At 39.6% G+C, this 11,675-nt stretch overlaps 1 protein-coding gene and 1 long non-coding RNA gene across 2 annotated transcripts; one reads left to right on the forward strand and one right to left on the reverse strand.

Annotated features, from left to right (window-relative positions):
* Positions 1-389: 389 nt before the first annotated feature.
* LOC129780591 (uncharacterized) lies at positions 390-976 on the reverse strand. Its single transcript, XR_008743967.1, has 2 exons — positions 719-976; positions 390-613 (listed from the first exon to the last, which is right to left on the reverse strand). It is a non-coding gene; the product is annotated as an uncharacterized LOC129780591 (long non-coding RNA).
* Positions 977-6,275: 5,299 nt separating this feature from the next.
* On the forward strand, positions 6,276-9,021 carry LOC129775998 (uncharacterized). Its single transcript, XM_055781342.1, has 4 exons — positions 6,276-6,429; positions 6,493-7,612; positions 7,682-7,772; positions 7,828-9,021. The coding sequence occupies exons 2-4, from the start codon at positions 6,539-6,541 to the stop codon at positions 8,781-8,783; spliced, it is 2,121 nt and encodes a 706-aa protein (XP_055637317.1). The 5' UTR covers positions 6,276-6,429; positions 6,493-6,538; the 3' UTR covers positions 8,784-9,021.
* The last annotated feature ends 2,654 nt before the right edge of the window (positions 9,022-11,675 follow it).

The raw sequence follows: 11,675 nt of genomic DNA on the forward strand, positions 1-11,675 counted from the left end.
GATGCCAGAGTGAACGCGGCATGCGATGCGATGCGACACTACGTGATTTTTGACAAGCCAAGCTCCGTTCATTCAATTCTGGCAAAAAACTATTTCATATGCCAGAGTAAACGCGATGCGATGCAACGCGACAAGCGAATTTCTGCGCGACGCAAAATCAACCTCGACATGCACAGCTTTTTCGCGCGATGAACACGCGACAAGTGAATGTCAGTTTTATATTTTGTTTAAATCATGTGTCTGTGAATGTGGAAGCACTAATCGGAGCTATATTTCAAAGAAGTGGACTTTGGAATCAGCAAACTCGACACTACAGGAATCGGGTTCTTGTTAGTAAGTGTTGGAAAGAAGTTTCGGATGAATTAGGAATCACTGGTAAATGAGACAAATTAAATTGTTTGAATATATATTGAAAGGATTTTTCGAATTTCAGAGTATGCTGCTAAAAAAAATTAAAAAAATTACGGGATACTTTTGGCCGTGAACTGCGAAAGCTGCCGCAGTCGAGATCTGGAGATCCCGGTGATGACAGCATTTCCACTAACTGGCCATACCTCAGTAGTCTGCTATTTCTGAAGCATCAAATGAAGCCCAGAATCCCGTTGCAATAAACCTAGAAAGCACAGAAAAAGGGATTGTGAAATAATGCCGGAAAACTACGTGAAGAGAAAAGAGATTCAAAATCGAACATAAAGATTATTTATGAATATTTTCTTACCTCAGTGTGATCAAAAGTTTTTCGCAAGGCTCAATTGGAGTTTTAATAAAGTTGTTCCACTTTTTCATGAGAACAACTTCAATATGTCCTAAAATATATTCGAAAGTTTCGATGCTCATACGGTTGCGAAATTTGTTCGGATTTTTAACCAGGTCTTGATATAGATGGTGGTATTCTCCGTATTCTCCTACTTCCTATTGATTCAATGGATTCCGAAATCTTTTATGTTTCCGAAAAAAAATTACGTACACTTTCGGACAATAAATATTCTTCGTCAGAATCCATTTCGAAACTTGAACACAAAATGAAAATAACACCTCTTGTTTACATCTGTCGCGTATGTCTGTCGCATTCAATCGCGTCCACTCTGGCCACTATATCGCTTTAAAAATCGCGTTCTTTTCGCATCGCATCGCGTGTCGCGTTCACTCTGGCCTCACCCTAAGGCAAGGCGCAAATTGAGACGCATATAGCGCGAGTAACTTGGCGCGATATAGCGCCTGTTTTTGTGGCTAATGGAAACAGATAGAACGGCGCAAATTGGCCAGATGACGCGAGATGGTGGAGCGCTCGTGAGACACGATTCGCGCGACGCTGTGGCTGAACCACAGTTTCTCGTGCTGGTCATGCCAGATGTGGTAGTTGTGTTGGTGAACAATCATATAGCGCCGTGGGTTTGACACTGTATGGCTGTACTGGTCGGGTGATTGTGTTAGTAAATAAATATATCGCGCAACTCTTTGTTAATCAGTCATTGTATGCGAGTGGCATGTTATTTACACCAAACTGCGACTCAATATGCGCTCCACCACGCTACGTTTGTGGCACGTATGAGTCGTGTTGGTAGTCTCGCGTTCGCTTACGAGCGCTCTACGCTTCTCAATTTGCGCCTAGCCTAAGGCTTGGGACGCGTATAGCGTGAGTAGCTTCACGCGACATAGCGCCTGTTTTGTGACTAATGAAAACCACCCGGGTGACGTCTTTAGAGAACCCCTATTGACGGCGAACTTGCCGTTGCTGGTGTATGTAAATGTTTCCATAGAAATTGCATGAGAAAATAATTGACGTAACGTGACGTGACTTGACGTGATCCGCATTTAAGTGCGCTACACATACAGCGTCCAGCCACTGTGAAGGCAATGTAAAGGAATGAAAAGTCAAATATTCTCCCATGGAAATCGTATGGTAGCATTCACATACACAATATACAATCACCGGCTTTGAAGTCGGCAAAATAAGTCCAAGAGAATAGTTGACGGGACGGTGACGGTGACGCTGTATGTGTAACGCACTTTAAAGTACGCCTCCCGTCACCGTAAAGTCAACGTAGACGAATGAAATGTCAAATATTATACCATGGAAATCGTATGGTTGCATTCACATACACCAGTAACGGCAACTTCGACGTCGGCAAAATAATTCCGAAAAAATAGTAAACGGAACGGTGACGGGACGTTGTATGTGTAGCGCACTCAAGTTGATAAGAAGGGTTGTATATGAAGACAGTATGACAGAAAGTGGAAAGTGAAAAGAGAGAGAGAGAGAGAAAGAGCGCGGGGGGAGAGTTTGATCAGAAGCGTCTGAAACTCTACATTTTAATTTAACCCTTTGCGGTCGGAATTAATTTCCCTTGCAAGAGATCCTCTAATCTTTCCACGCAAATTATCTTTTGTTTACACCGAGTACCGTTATCTATTATCCAAAGGCACTGCGTTTTAATTCGTGAACAACTTTACTAGACATTGAAATTCAATTAGAAAAAGTGTAAACTATTACATATGATTGAATAAAGTATTTAGTATGATTCCTCGCTGTGGTGGTTGAGAGCAAGGCGCTTGTATAAATGTATAACAGGTGAAGCAACATCATCACTTCAATGAGAAGGGGATTACGGTTTGTGGAGCGGGGGTTGTTTGTTTTGTTATTGCTAGGATACGCCATTTTTGCATTTTCACATGCGAGAGTAGTGGATGAACTGGATGAGAATGAAATTCTACAAAATCATCCCTTCTTCTTCACATAAATTCGCGAAAGCCGAACAAAGTAGGCATCGTTCGAATAAGCGTCGCAGCAGTTTGTAGAGAGCCGCCGGCAGCGTTCTGATGCTGTTTGTAAACAATACCGACAGCAATTCCAATATGGCTGAAAGTGCATTTCATATGATTGTTTCACCTGGTATATATAGAGGCGCCTTGGTTGAGAGCAGACAAACGACGAGTGCTAAATTAAGTGCGATTCACATACAACATCCACGTCACGTTCACGTTCCGTCACGTCACGTTGCGTCAATTATTCTTCCATGGAATTCCTATTGAAGCATTCACATACACCAGCAACGGCAAGTCGAAGTTCCCGTTGCCGGTGTATGTGAATGTTTGCATAAGAAATGCATGGAAGAATAATTGACGCAACGTGACGGGACGGAACGTAAACGTGACGTGGATATTGTATGTGAATCGCACTTTATGAAAATAAGTTACGATACATTCAAATAATGAAAAATCAAACAGTTTTCCAATTTTACGAATATTTTAGCATAAAATAATATAAAATACTGTTTTTTCAGAAACTTCATATTCAGTATAATTAATGACGACACCTTTTTTGTTTACCAAACAAATTTCGCCTATTAGCACGGCAGTGGAACTTCATACAAATCACTCGTCGAAAAGTGTCTCCTTTTTCACCGCTTGTTTACATCGACGAATATAATTTTTTCCACTATGTTTCGTAGTAGAATGTATGCATACTGACAGATTTCAACTACGAGGTGTTTAATGAAGGATGAAAGGTAGGAATGTTTATGTTTATATATGATTTATCATACGATTTAATTGAATGCATAAAAGTTGTCAACATAACTGGAGTTAAGCACATTTTTAAATTTGAACAAATATTGATAAGAGATTCCCAGCAATTCTTGATGTTTATTGCGTGATTTGGTTACTGTATAAGTTGTTTGAAACGAAGGTTTAGTGTAATGATTTTAATGATTTAAACGTTTTGTATACCAATCGAATTGGAAACTTTCTAAGATTTTTTTTGTTTGATATGCTATACATTACAATCCCATAGTCTGTATATGATTTAAATTGATGAAAATTGGAAGCATTCTCATTTTTCCATACATTTGTTTTGTCCATTTGTGTGCTTTCCCGAACAGAGCAGTCAATAACGGGTAACTTATGCAGCCGCTAGAACAGAAACAACGAAGGAGGATAGCTAAAAGAGAAATAAACTCCACCCTTGCATAGTAAGTAAGCTGTCGCTAGCGTATAAATATTGCATCTTCTCTGAGGAAAATTCTCAGAATATTTATGTGCCCGAAACAACAAAAGTCGCTTATTCTGCTCGTTTTGTGTTTAATGTTTCCCCTCGAGCTGTGAACGCTAGCGAATATTTCACTTGAAATGTATCTGACATTGCAATTAACACAACCATCTGAGTTATGGCAAAGGAATCGAAAAAAGAGAAGAGTACAAATAATTATAGGTCGCTTCTAAACATCAGTGTTTGGTTTTTTTGTGTGTAGCTTGTTTTCATTGCGCAAAACTTAGAACTTAGGAACTTTGTTGACGGTTTTGACCGAGAGTCGAGAAACGATTTTTCATAAACGGTCATTTTCGCGATGTTTCATTTTTAGCACTGCAACTGTGCACATCTGTTTGACGCGAGTTTGATTGTTTGTTGAATGGCGATGCAATTCTTCTTCTTCTTTTGAATTAAAGACACTTGAAACTCAGAGAGTTCATTCGTCTTTGATGGCGGTGCACGGAAGACGCCTCTCGTTAATATTCAGTGCAATGCGTGTATTGATATAAAGAAACGAATTGCGACATATGACCAATTAGTGTATTGTTCTCGCAAAGGCAAAAAGTGATCGTTGCTTCTCAAAATGATTCTACAAAACTACGCAAGCCATTAAACCTTTTCAGTGTCCCCGGAACTTTTTACTAAAGAGTTATTTATGAAATTTCGACGTATTCGCAAATAATATTCGAAATGATAAACCTTCAAATTTCAATTTTTTTTCGAGATAGCTGCGGCTTGATAATCCAAACAACCGAAGTTCAAATCCCATCGGAGCAATTTTATAACCGTCGCCACCACTCATATGAAACATTTATATCCCTAAAAGTCAATTGATTAGTTCCTATTTGTACAAACATGAACGTTTATAAAGGTTCTATATTCATACAAAAATGGTGATTCCCCGGGCCGAACATTTTACTTTAATATTTTCCGTCATTTTTTTATGGCAGTGATGAATCGTATATTCGTATGACAACAGACTTATTATGTTATTAGGTATTGCCTAATGTACAGTAAGCTACCTCTAATTCGACATTTAGTCAATTTGACAGACCTGTAATGGGACACAAATAATTTGACATTTTCCTCTCTAATTGGATATTTTGTAAACATCGAGTTTGGTACCCAAAGTATGGCCCCAGATTGAAAGTCGCCACCAGACGTCGACATTGTACCACTATCATCGTGAATGTCCAATTATAGGCCAAACCCCTGCAGTCTTCAGAAAACAAACTCAGCGCTGCGCTCAAGTTTAATTCTCATCAGCGCGCGCTCAAAGAAAACTCTTATTCTATCTTGGTGCGAAGAGCACAAAATTCATAAGAACGACAGCGCAAAATGTACCCGGCGCAGAACTCAGATACTAAACATTTCTTCTCATTTGTGTGATGCGCGTCTCATTCTATATACACACACACACACACACACACACATACACATCAAATTCTAGCGCCCACTTTGTCTTCGTTCGTTCTAATCAAAGCATAAAAACAACAGCGCGTCCCCATACGCACCGCCTCTACAGAGAAAGCGAAGCAGACAAACAAGATTCGAGCGTGGTTTAATATTGAGCATATACACCGGTGTAAGGATACGGTGCAGAAAGGATGTTCGAACTTTAAAGCGAACGGTGTTGAAAGTAAACATTTCAACTTTGTTTCGGTGCGCGTTGATTCGTTTGGGCGCAGGTGTACGCAAGGAGTGAGAGTTCAACTGGGTGCAAAACAAAAAGTTGCACATCAGCACCGCGTTGCTTTCCGAAGACTGATCACCTCTAATGCGACACTGAGTAGTGCCTGTGATTGAACATTGGCAATGTGAGTGGTACAGTGTCGACGTCTGGTAGCAACTGTAATGTGGCGCCATAATATGGGCCCCGAACTCGATGTTTACAAAAATGTCCAATTAAACATGTCACATTACATGTCTGTCCAATAATCCAAACGTCGCATTAAATGTAACTTACTGTATATAAACAATATTTATTCCCAGCTGTTTTGAGGCATCTCGCACAAATTGACAATATCATTTAGTTGTCAGTGCAAGTCGGTGCGATTTTTAGAGTGTAAAAAAAGTTCATTGTGTACATAAAAGCAATCTCGAATCGGTCCCACTTTTTTGCTTGAAGTTACTATCCCCTGCTATTAGTCCACCCTGATACACTGCATCGAAAGAACACCATGATACGAGTACCCATATGAGGTCCCTCGTTTAAGGATGTACATATGACATATAATTAATTGTCGCACCTTTTATCAATACCTTGTGACCGCTGACGGTTATGATATGAGCCATAAATACTGTTGATTGTTCGAATCGTTTCCACAAAAATTAGTGTTTCGTGTAAAGAACAAATTTTCCGGTTATTTCGCGTTACGAAGCTGTAATTTACTTGTTTGGTAAGTCAAAAGTTTCAACAAACTGCAGAATTTTTTTTATTATATGTTTGTATCTGTTGTTAGCCGGGCAAATCGGTGCGTTTGCGATACTTGGGAAAGTTGAATAACAATGGCGGCCCGAACCAGCATAATCGATGAAAGTGCGGATGATGGAGTTCCAGCAGATTTCTGGAATGAGGTTCTTGACAGTTTCGACGTAATTGACGACGATGCGGATCCGGAGGAAGCAAAAAAGGCAGCCGAAGAACGGGCTCGAAAGAAAAAGGAAGAGGATCTAGAAAAGGTAAAAAAATTCAACGAAGCATGGAATATTGCTCCCGCTGCAGAGGCACAGGAGATAAGAATTGTGGAGAAAGCTCCTGAACACAATCCGGAGCCGGAAAAGACAACTGACATAAGATCCAAATCACCTGAGTGTACTATTATTCCGGAGGTAACCGAAGTTGTAACTGTGGAGGATGATCCTTATCCTGTATCCGAAAATTCTGTACTAGTAATTCCTGCGGAAGGATTGCCGAAAGATCCCAGATTGAAGCGTATTGAACAAAATAATCGTATACAAAGTCCCTCTAGCCCTACACAGGAATCAAGGCAAATTTTTACCGAGCAAGAGCTAGGCCCTTCGCAGAGGTATTTCGATCGGGAGGAACAACTTCGTAGAGAACGGGAAAATTTTGAACGGGCTAGAAGCCGGCTTAGGTCTCGTAGTCCTGGTGTTTATAATAGACTTTCTCTATCAGATGAAGAGAGTGAAATTCACCGATCCAGTTCAAACAACTACGGGCGTTCTCAGTCGAGATATCGTTCAAGAAGTCGCGATCGGTCAGCTAGAAGATCTCGAAGTCCGTTCAGAGCTCGCAACTCGAGACGTTCGACGTCGCGTTCGCGTAAAATTCGTAGTCGCCGTTCCTCCAGATCGAGATCCAGATCTAGATCACGTTCACGATCTCGTCGAACGGACGATACCTCCGGTTCTACAGCAATGATGACACAAATGACGGCGATGATGCAGATGATGTCAGACCCCAAAATGATGATGCAAATGAATCCAATGATGGCAATGATGATGCAGATGAATCCGATGATGGCTGCTGCTGCTGCAGCCGCCGCCCAAAAGACTACCGAAACAACCAAGGAGACCAACACAGTTGAACAAGATAAAAAAGATGACATTACTGCTCTGGTAAATATCACTTCATAAGTGTATTTGAATGTATATGAATCGATAAAATTATTATCTATTCTTTCATAGTTGTTCCTGGAAAATAAAATCAATTTGTCGGATTATTTAGCCTCAAGAAATCCGAATGAAGGAAAAAAATCAACTCGTACCAGCACTACTGGTAATGTATATCCTTTGCCTAGGTTGTATAGAGTAGTAATATTTGTTTTCTTCAGTCATTCAACGCATCAAGGAAGCAATTTCTATTCTGGACAAACAAGAAACAAAAGTACAGTCGGCACAGTTCCTCTATGTTGCTCCGACATATCACACAGATTTGAAAAAACTTGACAATCGCTCACCATTAATTTGGAATGACCAGAACGTTTTGTATGTTTCATCAAGCAAATCTAAAGATGTGGCCCTTTGCGAACCTTTCCGCAATATCAATCCAAAGATGAAACAGATGATCGAGCGGCTTGGTTTAGATGAAGGAAATATTTCCCACCGTATAGCGCAGCAAAAGAAGGAGAAATCTGCGTCTGGGTGTGATGTAGGTACAATTCAAGCCATCACAATTGTTCCGGCGAAGGGAGGAGCAGCTATGAAACGCATAATTGATCGTTCTATTCAAACGGAGGCACTCAATTGTTTGGATTGTGTCCAACGACGCAGTAAAACATATGTCTCTGTCAACACCCAAACAATGGGTCGATCCCGCACAGTTGACATCAGTGTGCAAACGGACCGCGACCGCGATGTCGAACTACACTCGATGAACGAGCTGAATGCGAACCAAGTCAAGATACTGAATGAGATCATGAAGTATATGAAGAAACGACAGGTTTCCGGATCGATGACTAATCTGATGCACAATTTGGAGCGAGATGCACCTGAACTTAGAAATCAACACTTGAATGCGGGTCTTCACTATGTGTCCGAAATAATGGAACGAAACGAAAGAAATGCCAATCGGTACGCCGGACCAAATCCGCTTAATCCGGCTGTTCGAGATAGCGCCAGTGCCAGACATGGTGCTGCCAACGTTAGAGATCCGAGAGGGAAATCATCGTTCCGCGATGGCCATCGTGGTGTTAATTTTGACGAGATCAACCAGCTAATAGTTCCAGCCGGCTTCCGTCCCTCTCCGCCCCGAAGAACCGGAAACAACCATAACAGACGACCATGGTAGATATGACAGTTTATTTACAGGCTTCTTTTCTCAAAATGAATATAGTGATACTTATACAGTACAGGGTATTCTATGTAGGTATCACAGTATTTGATGTAACCTAACAATGCTTATAGAAGCATACATTAAAAATATGTCGCTAATGTAGCTTTTTTCTGCGATTAGTGATATATCACAGCTTGCATTAATATTGCCTTTCGTTTGAAAATATGTCACCAAATAAATGTGTATTAATACACTCGCTGTCAGCATTGCATCTACCTGGTATTCCACCAGCGGAAGTATGTTAATGTTTTTTTTTCCTACTAGCTGACCCGGCGAAATTCATCCCGCCCAAAATATATTTTTCGATATGAATTAGAGATTGGCAAAACGGTTCATTTCAATGAGCCGTGCGCTCAATGAAAAAAGCCGGCACATTTGAGCGGCTCGACGGTCCTTTTCACAGAGCGGTTTATTCGGATATGTAAAGAATGGAAGACGTAAAAAATAAAGGTTAAAACAATAATTAGTGCAGAGTATAGCAAAAATATTACTTTACTGAAGGTTTTCTTGATACATTTTCATCACAATAATTTTTATAACATATTTTGAATTATGAACATTATCTTTTCAATGTTATCTGACGTAAGTCATTCGAAAAAAATCGCCGGTACTGATGTCGTCGGAATACATAGTATTTTCAAAACAATTTCGTAGAGCCGCGGATAGATAGATTTCCTTCTTTTCCGCCAAAGCAAAGGTTCGCTTATCCCAGAAAATGTAGCTCCGCTAAATATTTGTCTACCACAGCTTCTGGATCATGTAAGGCTTGAAGATTGCCATCCAATACACCAATCTCCTCCCTTACAGATGACCGTACTTTATCACAAACGATTTGTGGTGGTTTCGCAGCCGTGTATTCTATGGATGTCATTTTTAGCGTCCTTATCAACAATTAGTGTGCATTGTTGTAATTTCTGTTATCCCCAAAACCACCTTACTGCTTGATGTGAGGAGCAGTTTTGATTGGGCTACCAATTCGTCTGACTCAAGATCTGCAAATCGCTTTACGTAGCTTTTAGTACATTATCTGTGTTCTTATTATGTTTAATCGCAATGAAAACGTTTAACATAAGAAGTTTTTTTTGGCTTATTTCATTTCCGTTTTTTTTTCATTTTCTAGCATATTTCTCAACGGTTAAACCATTCAATAATGTTTATTTCTTGTTCATTTTTTTCGGAATTTTTTTATGTTGCATTGTACTATATTAGTCAAATCATTTCATTTCATATCCATACGCGGGAGTTGATGAAAAAGAAATAGCCATCTAGGATTTGCATTTTCCATAAAAAAAACTGTGTTCTACTAGTCAACCCCTTTCGTTTGATACCAATATTGATGGGGTTTTGAGAAAATATGTAGTCCGTCATTTTGAATTTGCATTTTTTATAAATAACTGTGTTCTGCTAGTCAAGTTCTTTCATTTGATACCCATATTGATTGGGTTTTGAGAAAATATGTAGTCCGCCTAAATTTACCTTAAATTTACCTCGCTAAAACCAACGGAGGTGAGGAGACGCATCTGACTGTTTTGACCCATTTTATGCCAAGCGTTCGAAAAATCGAACAGCAACTTTGATAATTTTTCATGTCTTTGGAAAGCAACCATATGGTAATGTTTTTTGCACTAATAGATAGCTTAATTTATTAGCTACCACTTACCATCGGTTTTATTTAACTTTGTGTAACTTTTTTGGGTAATAAATCCGATTTAAAGCAAGTATGTTTGAAAGTTGTTTTTAATTTCAATTAAAAAACCCAATGAAATACAAAAATATGTGATCTTTTCTACAGTATTACTTTGACAATAGGACATACATTGTGATATAGGACGAAACTCATTCGATTGAGCCTCCTTCAGGAAAGTAACAGTCGGGGAAATTGAGTGTTCGAAAAATCGAACATTGGCCAAAACGAACAAGTTTTTCTGCTGAATCCACATCAACACATCTAACCTCCGCAACGCACTTTGATTTGTTTATTTTGGAAGACGGAAGGTTTTTCATTCATTCTTGCTTTTTCAATTGTGAATGTTTGCAAATATCGATTAAAACCTATGATTTTTTGTCCGTAATAACCGTAGGTTATGGCGGCCCATAGAATTTCGTGTGTGGGGGAGCTGGAGGAAATGATCAGTACGCGTAACGAGGATTCTAATGAGATTGTTTATGTTAATGTTTTTCCGCCATACCGAATAATAACTATTTTGGTACTTTGCAGGTAATTTTTAAGCATTTACATTTCTCTACAACCAACAATAAAAAAGGCATATGCTTTCGTTTGAAAGGAACACCCTGCCAGTAATAAGTTAAAATTACATGAATTACATGAATAAGAAATGCCACATCTCACCTTAGATGTATTTTTTGTTCGCAGTACGTTTGTACTTGTCAAAAAAAAGTGCGGGTTTCGGCCAATGTTCGATTTTACGAACAGTCATTTCCCGGAAAATGGAAGATGAGAAAAAAATTATTCTTGAACATTGGTGTTTCTTTAGCTTTAATAATCGAAATAAGACCAATGGCTTTCGTCAGAAAAATAATTTTTACAGCTTGGTCGTTAATGGGTTGATGAACGAAATGTTGCAGCAGGTGACACAATCCAACCTTCCACCGATAGCTAAACAGCCTTGGATTGGGACCAACGACCAACGGTTGCCGATGGTCCGGACCAACGGTTGCCGATGGTCCGAGTGGATAATACCATCAGGAACAGTTTCCGAGTGGCGACGAGCTCTGAGGGTCTGAAGCAGACCCTTGTCGAACTTGTCTCAAGAAAATATCTCAATTATGAATACGGATGGTTCCAAAGGGACGGGGTAAGCGGTCATGATAACTCTCTTATTTCCA

The sequence above is a fragment of the Toxorhynchites rutilus genome, chromosome 3 (genome assembly GCF_029784135.1).
Source record: "Toxorhynchites rutilus septentrionalis strain SRP chromosome 3, ASM2978413v1, whole genome shotgun sequence".
NCBI lineage: Eukaryota > Metazoa > Arthropoda > Insecta > Diptera > Culicidae > Toxorhynchites > Toxorhynchites rutilus.

Excerpts from the sequence above, each read along its gene's own strand:
- LOC129775998 (XM_055781342.1), top strand. The coding sequence starts at position 6,539 with ATGGCGGCCCGAACCAGCATAATCGATGAAAGTGCGGATGATGGAGTT. Across the intron at positions 7,613-7,681 it reads AAGATGACATTACTGCTCTG|TTGTTCCTGGAAAATAAAAT; the intron begins GTAAATATCACT and ends ATTCTTTCATAG. Across the intron at positions 7,773-7,827 it reads AACTCGTACCAGCACTACTG|TCATTCAACGCATCAAGGAA; the intron begins GTAATGTATATC and ends TGTTTTCTTCAG.